Below are 23,704 nucleotides of genomic sequence, written 5' to 3'. Positions count from 1 at the left end.
CACAAAAGTTGGCACTTGGGCACCACTGGCGGTCCCCTCAGATTCGCGCTCCGATCCAATACACACTTGTGGCGTCCCACGCAGCGTGGCACTCCAAGCCTCAAGCAGTGGCTTGTGTCGCTTCCGCCTTTACTCTCGCAGTATCAAGGGAGTGGTTTCTTTATGCACACCTTTTGAAAATACGTTAATCTAGTCATTTACGCTATGATTTAAAATTTTGAAAAAAATATTCTTCCTGACTCCATAAATGTTAAATTTTTCAGCTGAACTTAACCCAAAAATTTGAGTGGTAGTGGTAGGTGTCACCTTCTCTAATGAATGACACATTCAATATTTTAAGTTCATGACCTGACTTACACATCAATATCTCCTTAAAAAGTATGTTGTTCAGTCAAAGTCAACAACAGTTACCGAAGACTGCTACAAACACGGACAGACATGATCTACCCGTTATGGACTCTACAACTGTACAGAGGGTAGGCACAATAATGTGAACAGTGGTAGTAATGGGATGGTTGTGTTTGACGGTCAACAACGCGGCTAGGGCAAGTGTCGTGCTGGACTGTGCGTGTTCCGTACGGAGTAGGCATCAGTGCAGGTTGTTGAGAGTGGTGCACACGTCGTATTTGCACTCAGAGGCCGAAGTCGATATCCAATGAAAGTCCTAACTTCCAAAGAGGGCAGATTGTGGGAGCCCGATTAGCTGGAGCATCAGTAACAAAGACAGCTGATTTATTCACTGTTTCAAGAGCAACTGTTTCAACAGTGATGACAGCCTACAAAAAATCCAAATGACAGAGATCGTCGTACGCTAACACGAATTGTGTCAATACAGCACAAAACTACGGCGGCTAAGGTGACTGCGGAGCTCAATAGCCATCTTCGAGACCGCATATCTATCGACACTGTCTGCTGAGAACTCCATAAAGCTAATATTCATGGACCAGCTGCTATACCGAAACCATTTGTGACGACAACCAACGCAAAAAAGCGTATGATGTGGTGTCAGGAGTATAAATCCTGGATGGCTGATCAGTGGAAACACATCATACGGTCCGACGAGTGTTTTCACTATTTCCAACACAGAGCCGGGTTTACGTCTGCAGAACGCCAAAAGAAGCCAACAATCCTGACTGCTTGATTCCAACGGTTAAACATGGAGGTGGAAGTGTGATGGCGTGCTCGTCCCGTTATTACTCTCAAAGACCGTGTTACATACGACTATGTGAACATTCTAGGTGATCAGGTACACCCCATGATTCAAATGTTGTTCTCCAACAATAAAGCCATATTTCAGGAAGATAATGCACCCATCCACACAGCCAGGAAAGTTCAATCGTGGTATGAGGAGCATGCAACTGAACTGCAGCGTCTTCCCTGGCCAACACAGTCCCCGAACATTACCGAACCCTTGTGGGCGGTATTGGAGCGCAGAACCCGGAGCAGATTCACTTAAGGAGTTAGAAGAGGTTGTGATCGAAGAGTGGCATAACATTCCACTGGAGACTATACAACCATTATATGCCAGCATTCCAAGAAGAATCGCAGCTGTAATACTGGCAAATATTACCTTATTAAAAATACCATTTTATTTGTTTTAAAGTTTTTATTAACTCGATAACTTGTATATAGCATAACCCTGATCAACTTGGTAGTCCATTATCTCTGCCCGTCGTACAAGCTGACTTTCCTAAACGAATACATTTTTCCGAAACGACACACACATCTCTCATTGTCACCTTGACTAGCTACTACGGTCTAATGTGTATAGTGCAACTGAAAATGCTGGTCAACTTGAAGTTCTAGGTATGTGGCCCGTCGCACAAGCCGGGACAAACATTCCGAATGCACTGCTTCTATATCGCACTTATGCACTGCTACTACAGCACAAAATACGAAATAAAATTAAAATCTCAAAGTATAGTTAGAGGTGATTGTGGTCTTAGCGATATACCAAGTAACAAGCCACCACTACGTTATAACCTATTGTAACGCCCTGTAAAAAATGTTGTTCAAAATTATGTACACCACAATTTACATACAAGGATGTATCATAAGTTCATGATTATTATTTCATGCGCTTCTTTTAATGTTTAATCATGTTTTCTCTTCATTCCTAAAACTACACTTAACGACTATGCTTATTCCAAATACTGTCACCATTCACTCGTGTCTCCTGGTATCTAGAAATACCATACAGGCATAATGTGTTTGGTGATTAATAAACAGTGTTTCAATGTGGTTGATAATTACAGTTTCCCATTAGTTTTGAGTTTTATTTTCTAAGGAATTGTGCTTCGTTTCCTCCAGTCCCTCTCCTAACACGAAGAAAGATTACGCCGGTAGTAACACCATTTGTGTGGCGTTAGTTTGAAATACAAAACAAAAGCAATTTAGCACGCCTCGAGTTTTTGTCGTTGTGGTATTGAGCTTACTAGCAGGATTTCTAAAGCAGCGAAAGAGAGGTAATTATTGGGTTTGAGTTATTCAAATACGGCTAACGGACGATAACGCTCTCGCCATCAGATGCCACTGTTTTCATATACTCAGTGCTTCGGAATACCAGACTGGATTTCAATTTCATTCTGACTGACGGTAACGGATTTCGAATGGACTGCACCGCTGTTTACGCGCATTGTGTGCTTGTTTCCAACACTCATTTCAGAGCAGAGCCGTGTACTTCTTTGCTTAAGACAATTCATAATCACGTGTGTGTGTGTGTCCCAACCATCAGAAAATAAATTTACACCAACTTATTAGATTAAGTCCCGCCTAAAGTCCTGTCGACGCCTTAGTTCATCACTTTTCGTATAACTGTAATCTTTAAATACTTAGTCACCGCTTTTCCAAATGTTAACAAAAAAAAATAGTGACTTACGATTCTCTTTTTCTGGGTGGTCACTCTTTGCGACGAAGCAACTGATTTTTTAAGTGCTTGTCTTGATGCTGTAACTCGCAAAGACGGATACAAACTAGAATATAATCCTTTTCAATTACTAAGGAACCGACAACAAACGTACAAAATGGAAACGCTGTCGTTGTATACAGATTGCCGTAAAACAGAAAGTGGCAAAATAGCTGTATCGTCGAGACGCATTGTTATTCATTAAACAGAACGAAATTTATTTTACACATCTTTATCAAATGGCTGGTGCATCAGAGCGACGGAATGAGTCAAAACCGCAATAAAACCACATACAAACTGTCACACATGTTTGCAGCCGCAACAGGATACGCACGGGTTAATACAATAATTGGTCTCACACGTTTGTTTTGTCACAGATGGAGAATTGATATATTGCACTGAAATTTCATTGTGGTCGTGTAGTCTGTGATGCAACTCCCTGAACACGCGATGCAGCTGAGGGGTGCATACCATTTCAAAGACTTCTGACGAATTGCATCAAACATCAAACTCACTGAGCGGAAAAGTGTCATTTACAATCAGCTGTAGTTTAAAGTTACCTTAGACTAACCATATTTTACAGCAACGGTATTTTTGCCAGCACTGCTGTAATACACGTAAATATTGACGAAATATCAAAGAAGAGTCAGACCACATTTCTGATAGAGTAGGTAGCTGCAGTTAGTTGCCAGTGTTGTTCATGCCATCCGGTGAATTTTTTTTAATTGATTTGCTTTTGCATGATTCCGCTCCAACATAAACACTTTTTGTAGCTAACACAATGTCGTAATATTGGGGCAAAACACTTACTACTTAGGTAATAAAAAAAACCGCGACATGACAAACTACAGTTCAATGAAAGAAATTAAAGTTTTAGAATTACAATGGATTAGTTTGTAATTAAATTCTAAACAATGGTAAGTTTACAACGATTTTATTAAACAACACGCTTCATTGCTAAATAAGGAACAAAGTACTATATACAATGATGTTTGACCTGTTACATACATGAACATGTGTTAAAGATATGTTTGGTGATGTATGTCGGCTTCATTTTGGATTACTGACGTAGAACGGCACCGAATTAAGACGTTTATGATTGTGTTGGACATGGATGTCATATGTGAATAAACGGCGAATTAATGTGCTGGCTATGTAAGGCGGTTTGCGTAAAAAGTTGCAGACACGGAGTGAGTCTCTACTGAAACAGTTTTAAAGTCACTGTGAATTGTTGAGTTCCTAACGAACCATGGAGCATTTAATATTATTCGCAATGGCGTATTTTGGGCAACCTAAAGATTGTTAATATGCATAGACGCACCATGTCCCCACATGGGGAAGATGTACAACATTAATAGTTGTAGTAGCAATTTGTAACATAGGAGACTTTTTTCCAATTTAGAGATATGACTTCCTGTTCATTAAGAGATATAAAGCAGCTTACATAATCGTTGTTTTAGTCGCTGTGTCACGTTTCTTGAAGGTAAAACGTTTGTTCAAGGGAACTACAAGATATTTGGTGGATTCAGTCCAAGGAATCATTTCACTAACAGCAGAGGGGTTTGTAAGTATTGACTTTTTCTTGTATAAAAAATTGGTTGACTTTTGTCAACATTTATTTTGACCCTCCCGGTTGGTAAATAATTTTTCAAGCACTAGTATAGCTCGTCAGATTTTGTACAGAATGTAACAAAATGGAACACCTACGGCCGTCTTTACGATGTCATTTATTATGTGGCTACCAGTTTCGGTGCTTCAGTGCAACATTTTCAGGCCTTAACTGACGCCGAGGAAGTTAACACAATCCGTATACGCGATTCATCAATTGCCAACATCTACAACTGGTTTTCGCAGACAACCTGTGACAGCGATGTTCTCCCTCCCACTATCAACTATCCTAAAATGAGGAGTAAGCTATGAAGAGGCATTGCCATAGGGACATTTACAAAAGCGCGTTATAGACACGCGAAGCAGCTGTACACATGCATTTCTTTGGACAACTGTTTCAAAATTTCAAACGTGTTTTCACGAATATATGGAAAAGAAATGTTTCGATATTACGATGTGTTTTTGTTTTGTTATGTTTTTGTTTTCATTTCTAACAGAAAATCAGAAAAATGAATACCTCGACAATGCCGGGTTTGTCAACTAGTTAATAATAAATTTGTTAGTATAATTTCTAACGTCCTACTCTATTCGACCCTCTGCCTTCAAAAATAGAAAAAAGGATTAATGTTATTTTATCAATATTGAGTATTGTGAAATGCGCGGCCTTAATGGCAATTTCTGCATTGTAAACGTAAACATTACGTGTGTAACACATGTGCGATGCTCAACACTCATTTTAAGAATATTGTGAAATGTGCCACAGTAATTTGCAACAATGTGTGTGCTGTGTGGATCTGAATATCATATACATCAAGCTAGAAAATCGCATCGGCCACAGCAAAGCAAATCGCCATATATTGGAACGTATTGTAGAGCAGACGACATGCTGTTGATCAAAAGATCTGAGTGACAAAAAAATATTAGCCATCTGACAAAAAAATAATGACAACCGAATACGGAGCGAATTTACTTCGTAGCGTTCACTTACCGTAAATACTACACTCCTTGCACGAAGCACATAAAATCCGTATCGAACGGTGTTCTTTGACTGATATGCCCCTAAAGCCTGTTCCATAGGATGCTTTCTTGTCTAAATTGACTACTGATGGGTGCGCGCGCCGCATGTTGGCTTGTGGATCAGCCGTCAACCCCGCCACGCGTGGGTCATTGACGTCACTGGTCAATTGACTGTGACGAGTGTGCAGTTCTAAAATCACGAGTAAAGTGTAGATTGTGCAGACGCAAGGGACGGTGCTCGTCCGCTAATATCGCAAGTCAGCCATTTCTCGTCCCGTTCGCTCATGTTAACAGTAATGGATTTCGTGCTTCTGCTTCGTCTTCGTGACACACAGCAAATGTTGCGTGAAGAACCCATTGAACCTGCTACGGATGCTCTTTTACAAGAGATGCCAAATATCTGAAAGAAATGTCTTATTTATGTTTTACAATATCTGGACAAAAATACGTCTGCATTGTGCATAAATGAGAATGTAAATAGATTAAAAATTTGTTTGATTAAAAGTGTTTCAACAGTAAAATGTTTTTGGCACTGACAGAGAGAGAGAGAGAGAGAGAGAGAGAGAGAGAGAGAGAGAGAGAGAGAGAGAGAGAGAGAGAGATTCAGATGGCTCTGAGCACTATGGGAATTAACATCTGAGGTCATCAGTCCCCTAGAACTACTTAAACCTAACTAACCTAAGGACATCGCACACATCCATGCCCGAGGTAGGATTCGAACCTGCGACGGTAGCGGTCACGCGGTTTTAGACTGAAGCGCCTAGAACCACACGGCCACACCGGCCGGTCGAGAGGGAGAGAGAGAGAGAGAGAGAGAGAGAGAGAGAGAGAGAGAGAGAGAGAGAGAGAGAGAGGATAAAGTAAAAAAGATGCCATGTATTGTCTTCTAAATATTGTTTGATATCTTTCAACGTACATATTTTCTGAAGCAAATAAACGTAGATGTTTTGTAATTTACCGAACTGCTTCTGCCGACAACGTACACTATGGGTTTCCGTGATTCTGTGAGCATATTTTAACTTGTCGTGTGTTGTAAGAAGAATGGTCCCTCATAGGCTCACGTTCACTATTTTGGTGCCAAATTCCACAGCAGACAGCTCTCACAACGCACGCAGTTTTGGAGCAAACGACCATGCGTGACTGACTAGTCTGTGTACAGGAATCGCAGGCCAGTAGTTCTGCGGTAGATGCCGACGGCCTGAGTACAGGATAAAGACAAGAAAGTCGTACGTGTAAAAGTGGCTTAACACACAGAAAGAGATCGCCACATATTTGTATCCGCGCTGTGGCCTGGTCTTCCCGTAGCCTGCAGCGCCACCTCCGTGGCGTAATGTTGCGGATTTGGCAGCAGCCGAAGGATGGCTAGCTCAGCAGCAGACTCGGCGCCGTGAGGCCTGGAAGGGCAGCGGCGAGCTGCTGCGGGCGGCCACTTGTCGGAGAGCGCCGCAGTGCCACTGCAGTGCCCTGGGGGCCGCCACCGTCTCTCTCTCTCTCTCTCTCTCTCTCCCCCTCATTTTATTCAGCGTTGTCACTCCGCAGCAACAATGTACCCGAAACTAAGTGCGAGATTGAAACGGCGTGCCGGAACGGGACTCGAACCTTGGATCTTGGCATTTCATAACAAAGTTCCCTACCGAAAATCGATATCCATGTACGACCCACGACCTGCCCTTACAACTTCACTTCCGCCAGTATCTCTTCTCGCATTTTCCAAACTCCACACAAATTTTCCAGCATACCCTCCCGGAGTAGCACTCCTGCGAATAAAGCCGTCGGCACATGGGACAAGTTATCTAACGTTCACTTGCGTTCTACAAGTTTTATGACGACACTTCCTGCTATTTCACGTTGAGGAACCATTTCTTTATGTGAAACACAAAATAAGTTAGGCGATATTTCGACAACGGCCGCAGTGGCCGTGCGGTTCTAGGCGCTACAGTCTGAAGACGAGCGACCGCTATGGTCGCACGTTCGAATCCTGCTTCGGGCATGGATGTGTGTGATGTCCTTAGTTTAGTTAGGTTTAATTAGTTCTAAGTTCTAGGCGACTGATGATCTCAGAAGTTAAGTCGCATAGTGCTCACAACCATTTGAACCATTTTTAATTTCGGCAACGTGTCACGAAAAGTAGAACCAATAGGAAGCAAGACCGCTCGCTACGACGTAAGTAGAACATGCGAGACGCCATATCATATTCGTCGTATTCAGCAGAATCCCACCTTCGCTGGGTTTTATGTCATACGTTATATCCTATGAATATATGGCGTTTGCTAGCACCAGCACATTAACCGCTAGTGGTGGTGGTGGTTACTGTTTCACGTCCCGTCGACAACGAGGTCATTGGAGACGGAGCGCAAGCTCGGGTTAGGGAAGGATTCGGAATGAAATCGGCCGTGCCCTTTCAAAGGAACCATCCCGGCATTTGCCTGAAACGAATTAGGGAAATAACGGAAAACCTAAATCAGGATGGCTGGAGACGGGATTGAACCGTCGTCCTCCCGAATGCGAGTCCAGCGTGCTAACCACTGCGCCACCTCGCTCGGTTTAAACGCTAGTACTAATCGTATTTGGTACAATATGTTATAATAAGATGCCGAGTAACTTCATATGAGTGGTTACGGAATTTTCCTATTTAGCTATTTTCGCATTATAGCTCGCTTGTTATGAGTGTAAGCTGATTTAAAGAAAACGCCCATTGAATATTCATGAAAATGTGTCGTTCTTGTTAGGATTTGTCGTAATTAAATGTCGATTAATAACATTTCGGCGTTTAAAACCTGTGCATATCGCTATCCATAACAATTATTCCAGAGGTCACTAGTTGCAGAATTTCGGCACAACGTGCTTAGTTGTCACCTTGAAGTAGCGAGGGTGTAAGGTTGTACAAATTTCCAGTGATGTTGTTGTTGTGGTCTTCAGTCCTGAGACTGGTTTGATGCAGCTCTCCATGCTACTCTATCCTGTGCAACCTACATCCTTTTGAATCTACTTAGTGTATTCATGTCTTGGTCTCCCTCTACAATTTCTACCCTCCACGCTGCCCTCCAGTACTTACTTGGTGATCTCTTGATGCCTCAGAACATGTCCTACCAACCGATCCCTTCTACTAGTCAAGTTGTGCCACAAACCCCTCTTCTCCCCAATTCTGTTAAATACCTCCTCATTAGTTATGTGATCTACCCATCTAATCTTCAGCATTCTTCTGTAGCACCACATTTCGAAAGCTTCTATTCCCTTCTTGTCCAAACTATTTATCGTCCATGTTTCACTTCCATTTCTCTAATTATGTGGCTGTGTATGTGTTCTCTGCCACGACTGACTTCGTTTGATTTGCTGAAATTTTACAAGATGCCGTCCTTACTGAGTGGACACGTGCACTGCGAGACGTCCTTTTCTCCGGCGCAGTACAGCAACTCGACGTGGCATGGACTCAACTAGTCATTGGAAGTCCCCTGCAGAAATACTCGGCCATGTTGCGTCTATAGCCGTCCACAATTGTGAAAGTGTTGTCGGTGGAGGTTTCTGCGCAGGAACTGTCCTCTCGTTTATGTTCCATTGGCATTCATGCCGGGCGACCTCGATGGCTAAATCGTTCCCTCGAACTGTCCAGAATGTTCTTCAAACCAATTGAGAACAATTGTGGGCCGGCGACATGGCTCATTGTCATACATAAAAATTCCATCATTGTATGCGAACAAGTAGCTGAACTTAACCATTTTCAGCCAGATCGACCAGAGGACCCAGTCCACTCCACGTACAGAGCGCCCATACCCTTATGCAGCCACCGCCAACTTGCACAGTGCTCTGCCGACAGCTTGGCTTCGTGGGTCTGCGCCGGACCCGAACCCTACCGTCAGCTCTTACCAGCTGAAATCGAGACTCGTCTGAAAAGGCCACGGTTTTCCAGTCGCCTAGCGTCCAACCGATATGATCGTGAGCCCAGGAGAGGCGCTGCAGGCGATGTCGTGCTGTTAGCAAAGGCACTCGCGTCGGTCGTCAGCTACCACAGCCCGTTAAAGCCAAATTTCACCGCACTGTCCTAACGGATACGTTCGTCGTACGTCCCACATTGATTTCTGCAGTTATTTCATAAATGTTGCTTGCCAGTTAGCACTGACAACTCTACGCAAACACCGCTGCTCTCGACCGCCAAGTAAAGGTCGTCGGCCTCTGCGTTCTCCGTATTGAGAGGTAATGCCTGAAATGTGGTATACTCGGCACACACTTAACACTGCGGGTCTCGGAATACTGAATTCTCTAACGAATTCCGAAATGGAATGTCCCTTGCGTCTAGCCCCAACCAGCATTCTGTGTTCAAAGTCTGTTAATTCCCGTCGTGCAGCCACCTTTTCACGTGAATGACCTCAGTACAAAAGACAACACCATCAATACACTGGCCTTTTATATCTTGTGTAAGCGATACTTCCGTCATATTTGTATGTGCATATCGCTAACCATGACTTTTGTCATCTCAATGTATCTTTGATTTTGGTCTTATTACACATTACACGGATACTGTAGTAGAAAGAACATCATGACTAGCATTTGGCCAAAAGAGGAAATGTGCTTTTTAATAGAGCTAAAGTAGTAAATCTATTCGCGTGCGTTTTCGTGAACAGCGTGTATGGTTTGCGAGCCAAATAAAGCCGACAACTGTCGTTGAAGAGTGCTGAGAGCGCAAAATGACGTTAACCATCTCGTCCCGTGTGCCAGTAGTGCTGTGTCTCGTGAGACTGCATATCCCTCCTGCATACACGTCGACGTTAGCTGCCTTGTCCCGTGTGCCGACGGTATAAAGATAGTGCGGAAAATGGTTTAGTCATAACCTAGGAGATTGTATCCAGAATGAATTTTCACTCTGCAGTGTGCGCTGTATGTGAAATTTCCTGGCAGACTGAATACTTGTGGGACTCGAACGTCGGACCTTTGCTGTGAGGGAGTGTCGTGAGTCGCATTCGGATAGCTCACTCGATATAGCTCTTGCCCGCGAAAGACAAAAATCCCTGTTTCCAGTCCCGGTCCATAAAGTTCTAATTTGCTAGGAAGGTTCAAATTGGCGTCCACTACACTACATTAGAACGAAAACTCATTCTGGAAAGCGTTTATCAGCTACCCGTCTACCGGCGTAAACGCTTGTTGCTTGTTCTGAAGGAGAGGGATGACAGACGTGTCATTAGCGATCAGGAATCAACAATATTCTACAAGCATCGTTTTACAAATACTAAACAGATAATTAAGTCCAAACTAAAGTTGTCCTCACGCAGGTCTCTGCTTTCTCATAATCATAATAAAAGACTTCGCACTAAATACTCGAACCTTTATCTACAAAAAATTGTCGAGGATGGCACATTTCCCATTCTAGTATGACGTTTACACACCAACGTATCCACAACTTGTTGCTCGATTCTTCTCGCGGAATTCCATACGATATACTTCTCCGCTCTCCAGTTCCGATAAACGGAACTTGACTATACTGCTGTCCTTTTAGAGCTATTCCAGAAATTCGTCCATTTTTAGACGGCGCTACCGAATCTCTTCTCAACTTGTCATATCGGTTAGCTACCAGCGAAATGTTGCGGACTTCAATAGGCCAATAGTCCACTGGTGTCCATTTTCAGAACAAGACTCTTTTCCATATAGGCGTCTGACGCAAGAAGCACAATGAGATTTTTGTGCTTTCGAAATTGGCTAGAATTCATTATCAATCACAATATTTTACTTAATTTCAAAGAGAGAGAGAGAGAGAGAGAGAGAGAGAGAGAGAGAGAGAGAAAGAGAGAGAGAGAGTATACATGAAGGTTCATACTCTTGAAACTGACTACAGGCATGTGTTATCGGAAAGTAGTAACGCGCATAATAACCACTGCTGCGAGATATTTGTCTTTGAATGCTACCTTGTCTGTAAACATCTGCCTCAATTAACAATATTCATTTCTTACATTAACTTTTAGCTCAGAGACAAAGATTATCCTCTCAATGCTTCTATTTATTTCGTTACATTGACACTCTCTCATTAGGCTGTTTGTTTACATAAGTATGTAAAGCAGTCAGGAACCAAAATCTTTCTAGACCACCACAGTGTTTCATTACGCAAGTCCTTACTCAAAGCTCTGATTGCACCGAGTCACTTAGCTAGCTGCACTTTCTGTACACCGGGGAATAAAATCGAGAGTTTGAGTAACTTTTATCCCTCTTTAGTTGCTCGAGGCTTCGAGAAGGACTAACACTATGGGATTCTTAAGTATCCGGAAAACCCTAAAAACATACTTTTTTTTACATTAGGCACCACCTACAGTCAGGTACTCCATATCAGCGACCTCAGTAGTCATCAGACATCGTGAGAGAGCAGAATGGGGCGCTCCGAGGAACACACGGACTTCGAACGTCGTCAGGTGACTGACTGTCGCTTTTGTCATATGTCTGTACGCGAGATTACCACACTCCTGAACATTCCTAGGTCCACTGTTTCCCATGTAATAGTGAAGTGGAAACGTGAAGGGACACGTACAGCACAAAAGCGTACAGGCCAGGCCGACCTCGTCTGTTGATTGACAGAGACCGCCGACAGTTGAAGAGGCTCGTAGTGTGTAATATGCCGACGTCTATCCAGACCATCAGACAGGAATTCCAAACTCCACCAGGATCCACTGCAAGTACTATAACAGTTAGGCGGGAGGTGAGAAAACCTGGATTTCATGGTCGAGCGGCTGCTCATAAGCCACACATCACGCCAGTAAATGCCAAACGACTCCTTCGCTTGGTGTAAGGAGCGTAAACATGGACGATTTAACAATGGAAAAAACGTTGTGTGGAGCGACGAATCACGGTACACAATGTGGCGATCCGATGGCAGGGTGAGGGTATGGCGAATGCCCGGTGAACGTCACCTGCCAGCGTGTGTAGTGCCAACATTAAAATTCGGGGGCGGTGGTGTTATGGTGTGTTCATGTTTTTCATGGAAGCACCTTGCACACCTGTTATTTTGCGTGGCACTATCACAGCAACTCATTGCTTCCCATTGTTGAAGAGCAATTCAGGGATGTCGATTGCATCTTTCAACAAGATGAGCATAATACACGGCCTATGGCGGAGTGGTCACACGACAATAACATCCTTGTAATGCACTGGCCTGCACAGAGTCCTGAACTGAATCCTATAGAACACCTTTGGGATGATAGAACGCCGACTTCGTCCTAGACCTCACCGACCGACATCGATCGCACCAACAACGCATCTCTTGCACTATCTTCCACTGCAGCTGGTCGAGCGTTGCTGTGACACTCGTGCGCTAACTAAACAAACAGGTGACGAAGCACCCGAGTCTTCTTTGAATCTCCCGATCTCTTCCCTAAATGGGGTTTTTACAAGTCACCTGTTTCGTACGTGAGCTATATTTCTTTACGATACTTTAAATAGATCTGGATCTGGCAACAACTTCTTGATACTTAACGGCTCTGGCCGAGTACAGTGATTGGCAGTACATTGGGCAATATCATCTATTTGTACTCATTCCATTACATTTATTCATGAATGAGATTTTCACTCTGCAGCGGAGTGTGCGCTGATATGAAACTTCCTGGCAGATTAAAACTGTGTGCCCGACCGAGACCCGAGCTCGGGACCTTTGCCTTTCGCGGGCAAGTGCTCTACCATCTGAGCTACCGAAGCACGATTCACGCCCGGTACTCACAGCTTTACTTCTGCCAGTATCCGTCTCCTACCTTCCAAACTTTACAGAAGCTCTCCTGCGAACCTTGCAGAACTAGCACTCCTGAAAGAAAGGATATTGCGGTGACATGGCTTAGCCACAGCCTGGGGGATGTTTCCAGAATGAGATTTTCGAAAGGCAAAGGTCCCTAGTTCGAGTCTCTGGCGGACACACAGTTTTAATCTGCCAGGAAGTTTCATGTCAGCGCACACTCCGCTGCAGAGTGAAAATCTCATTCTGGAAACATCCCCCAGGCTGTGGCTAAGCCATGTCACCGCAATATCCTTTCTTTCAGGAGTGCTAGTTCTGCAAGGTTCGCAGGAGAGCTTCTGTAAAGTTTGGAAGGTAGGAGACGGATACTGGCAGAAGTAAAGCTGTGAGTACCGGGCGTGAGTCGTGCTTCGGTAGCTCAGATGGTAGAGGACTTGCCCGCGAAAGGCAAAGGTCCCGAGTTCGAGTCTCGGTCGGGCACACAGTTTTAATCTGCCAGGAAGTTTCACATTTATTCATGTTTAGAATCATCTGCTATACTTTGCACCAGACGCTGATTATACACAGGGGGCTGCTCTGTATTTCGTTACAATTTCATAATTATATCACATCCGTAACATTACTGCGTAGTCAGGGAACATCCTCAAAGGGCTGTAGATATTATCTACAAGGTCAGACCATTCAGCATACCTATATAATGGAGGTACCAGCCCTATCACACAACCTTACGGAACGCCGAAAGGTATTTTCGCTACTGACGATTCCTCGCGTCTTTTCTCCAGAAAAATCTTCAAACCGTCCACATACCTGTTCGGATATTCCATAAAGTACAGTAGTTTGTTTACTGGCCGGGGACGGGGGGTTATGAAACTGTATCGGAAACTTTCCGTAAATCAGAAACTGGCATCATTTCACGCTTCGCCGTCTACGACCTTATGCACATAACAAAAGAACAGCACTAACTTAGGGCCGTTCCGATATTACTTATCTTGGTAATCTTAAAAAAATGCCACAAGATCGGAAACGCAGGAGTATCGAATGGTTTTGAGGAAAACTGTAACATTAAACCACTAGTTTAATGAAAACTGAAATATATGCAGGAAACAATACTTAATATAGCTCTCAAAGCAATCGACAGAGATAACTTTCATACCGTAAGTCAAGAACTGTAGTTTAAGAAGTGGACATGGTTCTATCTTTGATTGGTTACCATCTTTGGAAGAAGTCACGTGCTACAAAATGAGATTATAACCCGAAACCCAGATCGTACGTAACAAATATTTGTGAAACAAGGTAAAAATGTGTTTCGCCACATTAATACAAAGGACTGCTTTCAATAATAGTAATGAAACATTTTTTACGTAGCCTTCAAAATGGCGTCTGTAAATGAGGTGCGTTCCAAGCAGAGAGCTGTCATTGAGTTTCTTTTGGCGGAAAACCAGAGTTCGCATATATTCATAGGCGCTTGCAGAATGTATGTGGAGACCTGGCAGTGAACAAAAGCACGGAGAGTCGTTAGGCGAGGCGTCTATCGTCATCGCAACAAGGCGGCGCAGTGTGTCCGATATTCCACGTGCTGGCCGGCCGCACACAGCTGTGACACCTGCGATATTGGTACGTTTGGATATTCTCAGTAGAGGTGATGGGCAGATTACAATCAAGCACCTCGCTGGATAACTGGACGTCTCTGTTGGTAGTGCTGACGCACTGGTACACGTGTTGGGCTACTCAAAGGTTCCTCGCCTCTCAACAGAAGACCATAAAGAGCAACGAAGACGATCTGTGTGGAATTGTTTGCGCGTTACGAGGCTGATCGGGACAATTTGTTGTCGATCATCAATCATCACAGGCGATGAAACATAAGTTCATCGCTTCGAACCGGAAACGAAACAGCAATCCATGGAGTGGCGCTGCACCCTCTGTCGGTAATGTCACGACTTCAGCGTGATCGTCGCCACGAAAATGCGAACGAACTTCTCCAAGACAACGCGAAGCCTCACACAAGTCTGCGCAGCCAAGAGAAGCTCACAATAACTCACTGGACTGATCTTCTTCATCCACCCTACAGTCCGAATCTCGCACCTTCCAACTTCCACCTGCCTGGCCCAATGAAAAATCCATTCCGCAGGAAGCAATACGTGGATGATACGGAAGTTTTTGATGCTGCAAAACGTTGGCTCTCATGCCGAACAACAGAGTGATAGCATGTGGACGTAGAGCCCTCCCAGTAAGGTGGCGTAAAGCCGCCGCACTGAACGCAGATTACGTTGAAAAATAGGATTTTGCAGACAAAAAGGTTGGGAATAATTTGGTGTACTGGAGTCCTGAATAAAACCAACACGCTTTCACATAAAAAGTGTTGCATTACTTATTGAACGCCCCCTCATACAATATCATAATTCTCACGGTTTGCAATGTTCTCACAATGAGTGCTTTTAACTTTTAAAAAAAATATTGTAAAATAGTGTTGTCGCCTCGAAAACAATCTGTAATAATGACTCTTATGGGTGGGAAGAAAGTTGTCGAGGTATATATTTTATTCGGTTGGGATGTTTGTTTTTTACTCCTTATGTTTTCATTTGATTTTATATTCAAGGAGTTAACGACAACAAATCACAATATGCATATTTCACCGTATATATAAGACAAATCGTTTTCAAGACATGGTACTTAAAAATCCGAGGTTGCCAGCCCAGTAAACGATTGATTATTTAACGGAGATGGTTCAAATGGCTCTGAGCACTATGGGACTCAACATCTGTGGTCATAAGTCACTTAGAACTACTTAAATCTAACTAACCTAAGGACATCACACGCATCCATGCCCGAGGCAGGATTCGAACCTGCGACCGCAGCAGTCGCGCGGTTCCTGACTGAGCGCCTAGAGCCGCTAGACCACCGCGGCCGGCCATTTGACGGAAAAATCGTGGAATTATTATCTCGTTATCCGGGCTTATCTGATTTATCGCTTAATGACTTCCTTTCCATCCCTTGTAAAAAAAAATAAAATAAAAAAATAAAAAAATGCAGCGATAGCAATTTTCACTACCTCATGTAGGCACTATCTTCCAAAACAATGTTTCTGAGGCACCGAAGAAAGAGTGTAAAAAATGTGCGCAGAGTTGGTTCGAACTCAAAGCAGAAGTGCGTACATTTAGGAAGTGAATATTTTAAGAAAAATAAAACTATTTGTAAAAAAAAGCGGTTTCTCTAATTATTTTTCTAAAAATTTAAATGGCGACTCTCGCACATAAGGTTGCGTTCACAGAGGCACCGATAACGGTAGTCAAACATCGTCTCCAGAAATCGCCCGATAACATCGTCCGACAGCGCGGTTGTAGTGCACCCGATCTCGTTTGTTAGTTTTTGGCAGGGTCAAGGTGGTTAGATCTATTCTATGTATGAAATAGGTTAGATTTTAGCATCATCTACATCTACACTATGCAAACCGCTGTGCGGCTGCACGGCAGAGGGTACGTCCCACTGTACCAGTTATTAGGGTTTCTTCTTTTCCCATTTACGTATGGAGCGCGCGAACAATGATTGTTTAAATTCCTCTAGGTGGGCTGTAATTATTCTAATGTTATCCTCACGATCCCCGTGTGAGCGATATGTAGGGGGTTGTAATGTATTCCTAGAGTAGTCGTTTAAAGCCGGTTCTCGAAACTTTGTTAATGGACTGTCTCGCGATAGCTTACGTTTATCTTCAATAGTCTGAAATTTCAGTTCCCTGAGTGTTTCTGTAACACTCTCCTACGGATTAAACAAACCTCTGACCGTTCGTGCTCCCCTTCTCTGTATATGTCCAATATTTCCTGTTAGCTCTATCTGCTACGGGTCCCACACACTTGAGCAATATTCTAGGATGGGTTGCACGAGTGATTTGCCAGCAATCTTTCTAGTAGACTAATCGCACTTCCCCAATATTCTGCCAATAAACTGAAGTCTACCACCTGCTTTACCGACGATTGAGCTTTGTGATCATTCCACTTCATATCCTTGCAAAGAGTTACTTACACGCAGGCAATTGTATGAGTTGGCCGATTTCAACAGTGACTCATTGACATTTTAGTCAACGATACTACGTTTTTTCGTTTTGTGAAGTGGACAATTGTACATTTCTGAACATTTAGAGCAAGTTACCAATCTCTGAACCTTGTTGAAATCTTATGAAGATCTGACTGAACATTTATGCAGCTTCTCTCAGATAGTTCTTCATCTGCAAAAAGCCTGATTTTACAGTTAATATCGTCTGCGTCTGCAAGGTTATTAATATACTGTACAACATGAACAGCATGGGTCCCAACAGATGTCCCTCGGGCACACCCGAAGTTACTTTTTCATCGACGAGAACTCTCCATCTAAGATAACATGATGTGTCCTCCCTGCAAATCACTTGACATCCTGTATGATCGTAGTTTTGACAATAAGTGTCGGTGTGGTAATGAGTCAAATTCTTTTCGAAAATAAAAAAAGAAACTCCATCTACCTGGTTGCCTTGATCCAAAACTTTCAGTGTGGAGTGGATACCAAGACGCCTCTGCGCTTGCATACGAGTTCTGCCTAGCGCCTTCTGTTATTAGAGACGCCGATGCACGTGAATGAGCTTTCCTGTCTCGTAAAAAACGTGGCGAGCACTATACACTCTGTCCTCAGTTATAACCAGACGAGATTTCGAATATATGAGATGACGAGAGAGACGTTCTGTTACATACTCGAGATAATTCGTGGTGGCCTTGAAAAGCAAGTTACGAATACTCTGTTTCGCTGTATTTATTTAAAGTGACTATCATTTACCACACGAGTGAAAGACAAGTATAAAGTGTAGCGTAAGATACAGTGAAAATCTAAAGCCCTTAAAACTGGAAATACATACCGCACACCACATATTTAAACCACTTCATATTAACAGAATTGTTGCCTTATTGGCATAAAGCGCCAGTAAGCAGTAATAATAATTTAGACAATTAATGACAATCTAAATAAAAAATCCAGTACAATAGCTATAAGCATATAGATGCGCCACCCTATTCATTTGAACAACTTATGTTCTGAAGTTATAATCTATGCCTAAAATTTCCAATAAGATTTTGCCTATTTGAGGTTTCGAATAAGCCTCAGATTCCTGTCCATACATTTCGAACTATATCCCAATTATGATATTTTCATTCTCAGAATGCTACAAACTCAGTCTTTCTTGGACTAAACTTATGAGTTTCTCTCGCTCCATATTTCGTGTGCGAGAACGTCGGTCGCTCTGACGGCAGAAAACAAACCGATCTGAATTTCCCCCGACTGTCGTTTGGAGGTCTGTACCTTCGGGAAATGAGATCGTCTGTAGCGTGACCGCATACATAGTGGCGTACTGATTTGAAAAGATCCGAGTCTCCGACCGCTGTCAGTCGTCGACGGACTCCACCGATATCGGAGCCACTGTGACCGCAGCCTAAGTAGTCAACACATTCTGCTACTGTCGGTATCTACAATTTCGCTACGTCATTCAAGTATCGATACAGTTTTAGATACTGATATGGACACCTAAAGTATCGAATCTAGCACTGGAACGCCCGTAAGTAAGCAGGGTTATCACTCAACCGAAGCATGTGTTAATGTTGATTCTTACAGAGCAGAAAATATATCAGAAGTGTCCATCATAATTACGTCAGTGAGATAGACATTGTTCTGTGGTTTGGTTGCAAATGGTGATTGGCTATGTTGAAAAGCATTCTCTTGCTAGAATATCACACGAAAATGGGCATCTACCAAGTACGATACGAAAAAAGTTATTTACGTTAGTGTTCCACAGCAGAATGCATCACGTAGCCAAAAAATCTAAGATTTTAGAGATTATGCACTTCGGATATGTTACTGGATGATAAGGTAGGAAGACAAGTAATGTTGAAGCAAGGACTAGGGTTGGGAGCATACCTGGCTGTCTATATTGGGATTTTTGATCTTGACCAATATAAAGTTCTAATGTGTTGGTATGTTTCATATCTGTGTCGCTGTCCAAGAGACAGTTTTACTCCGTGTCAATTGCCGTGCCTTCGCAACTTCCTCGCAGGTTTCCTATACCCGCAAACTAAGTTGACACTTGGCACGGCGGCCGACGGTTGCGAATGTGAATGGGAAATGTCTATACGTTCGCTCCCATCAGCCACAACGCCGAGTCTCAACTTAGTTTGCGCATGTAGAACTTACCAGTGTAGCCTAACGCGTAACGCGATTTAGATATCGAAATTTGCAAAGTGATGTTGTCCTGTTACTGAAATTGAAATGCCAGCGAAGTGTGTATGGCTTGAAAGGAGAACGTTGCCGCATTCTTCACCGTGCGGTTCTGTAACGACTAGTCCTTAAGCGTCTTCCGAACTGGCAAGTTGAAACGACTTATAACCACCAAGCCAACACGATGACTACTGCGAAAATATTTGCCACTTCCCCTAAAATCTCTTCGTTAGCTCATCCGTCGCGTAAATACATCGGTTCAATGACGACAACATTGTTAGACCACTGTAATCCACATCACTCCATAACTGAGTGGTAAATAAGTGTGTTGGATTTGTCAATCGATGCCTTCAGTTTGCACTACTGATCATCACTGATGCGGCAAACTTACAAAAAACAGTCAGTAATATAGCCTGACGATGAATCGATAGCTGCTTTTCAATGCAGCTCTGCTTTCTGTTGCAGAAATGAATCACGGATCAAATCATTTCCGGTACTGCATCCCGTTTGTTTCTTGTATTAATACGTCGAGAACAGATTATGCTCGAATCGCTTAAATCATCAGCTGTAAAATTCCAATCTTAAATAACCAACTGTACTTCGAATCCATATCACAATGAATGTAAGTATCTAATTGTGATCATTTCTTCTCTTTTTGTTAAGAATTGTTGTAGTGGTATAAATAAGCATGCCTGTCTAAAACAAACACATCAAGAAACAGAATAACATACTGTGACATACCCTGCCAGTGAACGACAAGAATGTGTGAGTGCATGAGTGTGAGTGCGTGTGTGTGTGTAATGTAAACAAACGTTTCTATTGAAAGAGCTGTCTATAGTACACTTGCGTAGTGTACTATGACATATGTTTGAGCATGACCGTGTTGGTAGTGCCAATACAATGAAAGAAGTTTCTGTGTCACATGAATACTAGGGTACCGTAGCGAAATACAAATGAGAAAAAGGAAACAAGAAACGTTGTCTGTCATCTGTACCTGCTGATCGGGCAGGAATCTTAATCCACGACTGCTTAACTACTATAACAATACCGTTATGTCATATCGCTAAAAAGTTTCAGTTCCAGTGTTGTCGCTGTTTTATAGAAATATTGTACTCATAGCCTCATCGTAAATAATTGCTTCTTTTGAGGACTAAACAGCGGAAGATTCTTATTCTACTAGTAGATGTAACATTATGTTGTAAATATTTTTACCTATGCTGTAGGACACTATCAACACATATCGTTCAGAATGTCTCAACAAGACAAGCGGAATAATTATTCTGTGAAAGTGAACTGCACTGACAACGATTGTAACGTAGTTTATCTCACGCAAAAGATAGAAAACAATATCTTAGCTAAAACGTGTCACTTCTAGAGATGAAATATCAAACGACAGAGCGAAAAAATATTTTTGACAGTTGACGTATGCAAAGAATTCAGTAATTTTTCCCTCATTCATGTATTAACTCATCCTTAATGACAACATTATGCTACACAATAGATTTCATTGTCTTTAAAATAAAGAAAAAATCTAGAGAAACAACAATGTTTAGAATTTGCTTACTTCTTCCAGCGATGCAATCGTCTGTCTGCATTGTGGCATCCGTGAAACGAAAGTTGAAGTTGTTGGCGAATTGTAATCCTCGCGAGTTTCTTCGACGAATTCACTCACACGAATCAAACCCGGCATTTTGATGGTTTGGTCTGAAGATATATCAGCCCAAAACCCACAGTAATATATTTACCACAACTACATTGGCACCACCTTTCACTTTCAAAGTCTCAATGAACACTAACACATGTAGTAGTAGATCCACAAACCATCAAGGCTAAGACGCTACTAACTTCAGACGCGTAGTTATGACACCTGCCGCTGAGAGAGCTGCTGTAGTTTTCCTCTCCGCGCCATCTGTGGAGTAGATGTTTGAACTACAGCGGTGGGGAATAATCGATTTCGCCAGCGGCCGTGGTTTCTGAGGCAGCTTCCCTGAGAAGAAAAAGATCATGCATGCCATCAACGTTTTCACATTTGACCTGAGTATTGTAAATTTATTTTCTTTTAATCGTAATATTTCAGTAAATGTAAAGTACATCGGTAAACGATAAACTGGCAGACAAATAAGTGGGCGACCTAACTTGCAGAGGCGAGATTATCAGTAGGAATGTCTTACTGTTAAGTTTTCGTATTCAATTAACATACGACATTAAAAATTAATGCTTGTATCTTGAAGGTAACAATCGTATTGGAGGAAGCGAACTGTGTTACTGATTTGAGCTTTTCTCATTTATAATGACATTTTCATCATACCCCTACCTGCACTCTGCTAATACGAGTGAAACCCCGATTCTTTAAAGAATCCAATTCCCTTGTATGAAGCAGCTTCAAATGTATGATTACAAATGAGTTAAGCTGTTAAATATTTGCTTCAAGCATATAAGCGAGAAAAAAATTGACGAATGATTTGAAATTATGCTTCAAGTCTGTTAAAAGTTGCTAAGTGTTCTCATTATAAAACACTGGATGAATAAAAACTGGGTAATTTGCGTTGCATTCCAAACAAAAGCTCGTTTATCACGCAATTCTTTGTTTATGATGCTTTATTTCCTGAACCTTGTGTCGTACAGTGATATAATTTTGCAGGTACATTCAGTGATATACGTGTATATAAACGGTGTTGCGAATAGATTTAGTAGCGAAGAATTAACAAATTAAATCGTCATGACTGATACTGAATTTTTACTGCGCGCCTTTTAAAGTAAACGGCATTTAGTGATACACGTAGACACTTCCGACAAAGTTTATTACCGATTGCGTTAGTAGTAAAGAGGCAATAAATTAAAACGTCCTGCCTGAGGCTGCCGTTTTAGTGCATGAACGGCGGATATGTAGTAATTGATAAACTTTCTTTCATTATTTTGTAGGGGGTGTCATGGAGAAAAAGTTTCGAAAATGTTTTAAATTATGTGTATAACATGTTGGAAGTCGTTAAGACCTCTCATTCTCAAATACTAGATGAATAAATTCGGACATTTGAGCGCGGTCAGTTACGTTGCTTCATTTGTTTCTGACTGTAATACTTGGATTATCGTGTTAAACTTTCAACCTAAGATTATACCTCTTAATGACTAGATTATGACAGCATTTTAAATTTTTAAATTCGGTTCAAAATTATATGAAATACTGATAATCAAATTATTGTTCCTCCTGGATGACGTTATAGGCAACCTGCAAATGAATATATATACCCTGCATCGGGTTCCGGTATAATCGTTTAGTAAAATGGGTTGAGTATCTTACCAGTGTCATTGCGTCCTAAACTCGTTACTGCCCGTAATATGTTCCTGTCACCAAGTGGAAGATATTAAGCGTGTAACGTTTAAGATTTTTCGCGAGGAAATTCTTTTAGTTTGTGCGACTTGTACTCCACGCTGACAATTTGGTGTAAGTTGAAACTGGATGCCGTACTTGAACCTGTCTGTGTTTCGCCCGTAATATGTTCCTGTCACCAAGTGGAAGATATTAAGCGTGTAACGTTTAAGATTTTTCGCGAGGAAATTCTTTTAGTTTGTGCGACTTGTACTCCACGCTGACAATTTGGTGTAAGTTGAAACTGGATGCCGTACTTGAACCTGTCTGTGTTTCGCCGTTTGCGCGTTGCACCATATCGGCGTAGTTGAAACGGGGGACCACGGCCAGCGCTAAGTAGACCTTTGTGGCAGTACTCGAAGCCAAGAGTCTACAAGGTGTTACAAAAAGGTACGGCCAAACTTTCAGGAAACATTCCTCACACAGAAGTAACGAAAAGATTTTATGTGTACATGTGTCCGGTAACGCTTAATTTCCATGTTAGAGCTCATTTTAGCTTTCTCAGTATGCACTGTACTTCGTCGATTCACCGCCAGTTGGCCCAATTGAAGGAAGGTAATGTTGACTTCGGTGCTTGTGTTGACATGCGACTCATTGCTCTACAGTACTAGCATCAAGCACATTACTACGTAGCATCAACAGGTTAGTGTTCATCACGAACGTGGTTTTGCACTCAGTCTGAAAACAGTTGAACAGTTGACGGAGATAGAAAAGCCATGTTAGAGGAAGCATATGAGGCGATGGGAGTTTTGAAAGATGTCGCTACAATGGTTCAACAACAAAGTTAGGAATCTACTGCGAAAGCAAAGAGAGCTTCACTCCAAGTGTCAACGTAGCCAAAACCTCTAAGACAAACAGAAGCTAAACGATGTCAAAGTTAGTG

General features: G+C 42.4%; 1 protein-coding gene across 8 annotated transcripts in view; it reads right to left on the bottom strand.

The window, feature by feature from the left end:
* LOC126334773 (arfGAP with SH3 domain, ANK repeat and PH domain-containing protein) overlaps positions 1-21,324 on the bottom strand; it is a 1,031,989-nt gene extending 1,010,665 nt beyond the window's left edge. For 4 of the 8 annotated variants that reach the window (XM_049997386.1, XM_049997380.1, XM_049997396.1 and 1 more), the window contains exon 1: positions 21,019-21,277. In XM_049997386.1, coding sequence (XP_049853343.1) covers positions 21,019-21,144 — 126 coding nt within the window. In that variant the 5' untranslated portion in view covers positions 21,145-21,277. Of the gene's footprint in view, positions 1-21,018 lie in introns of all 8 variants that reach the window. The other 4 variants (XM_049997360.1, XM_049997416.1, XM_049997423.1 and 1 more) reach the window with 3 other exon arrangements.
* Between the last annotated feature and the right edge of the window lie 2,380 nt (positions 21,325-23,704).

Source organism: Schistocerca gregaria, chromosome 1, assembly GCF_023897955.1.
Source record: "Schistocerca gregaria isolate iqSchGreg1 chromosome 1, iqSchGreg1.2, whole genome shotgun sequence".
NCBI lineage: Eukaryota > Metazoa > Arthropoda > Insecta > Orthoptera > Acrididae > Schistocerca > Schistocerca gregaria.
Note: the sequence above shows the minus strand (reverse complement) of the source record. Positions and strands in the feature narration are given on the sequence as shown.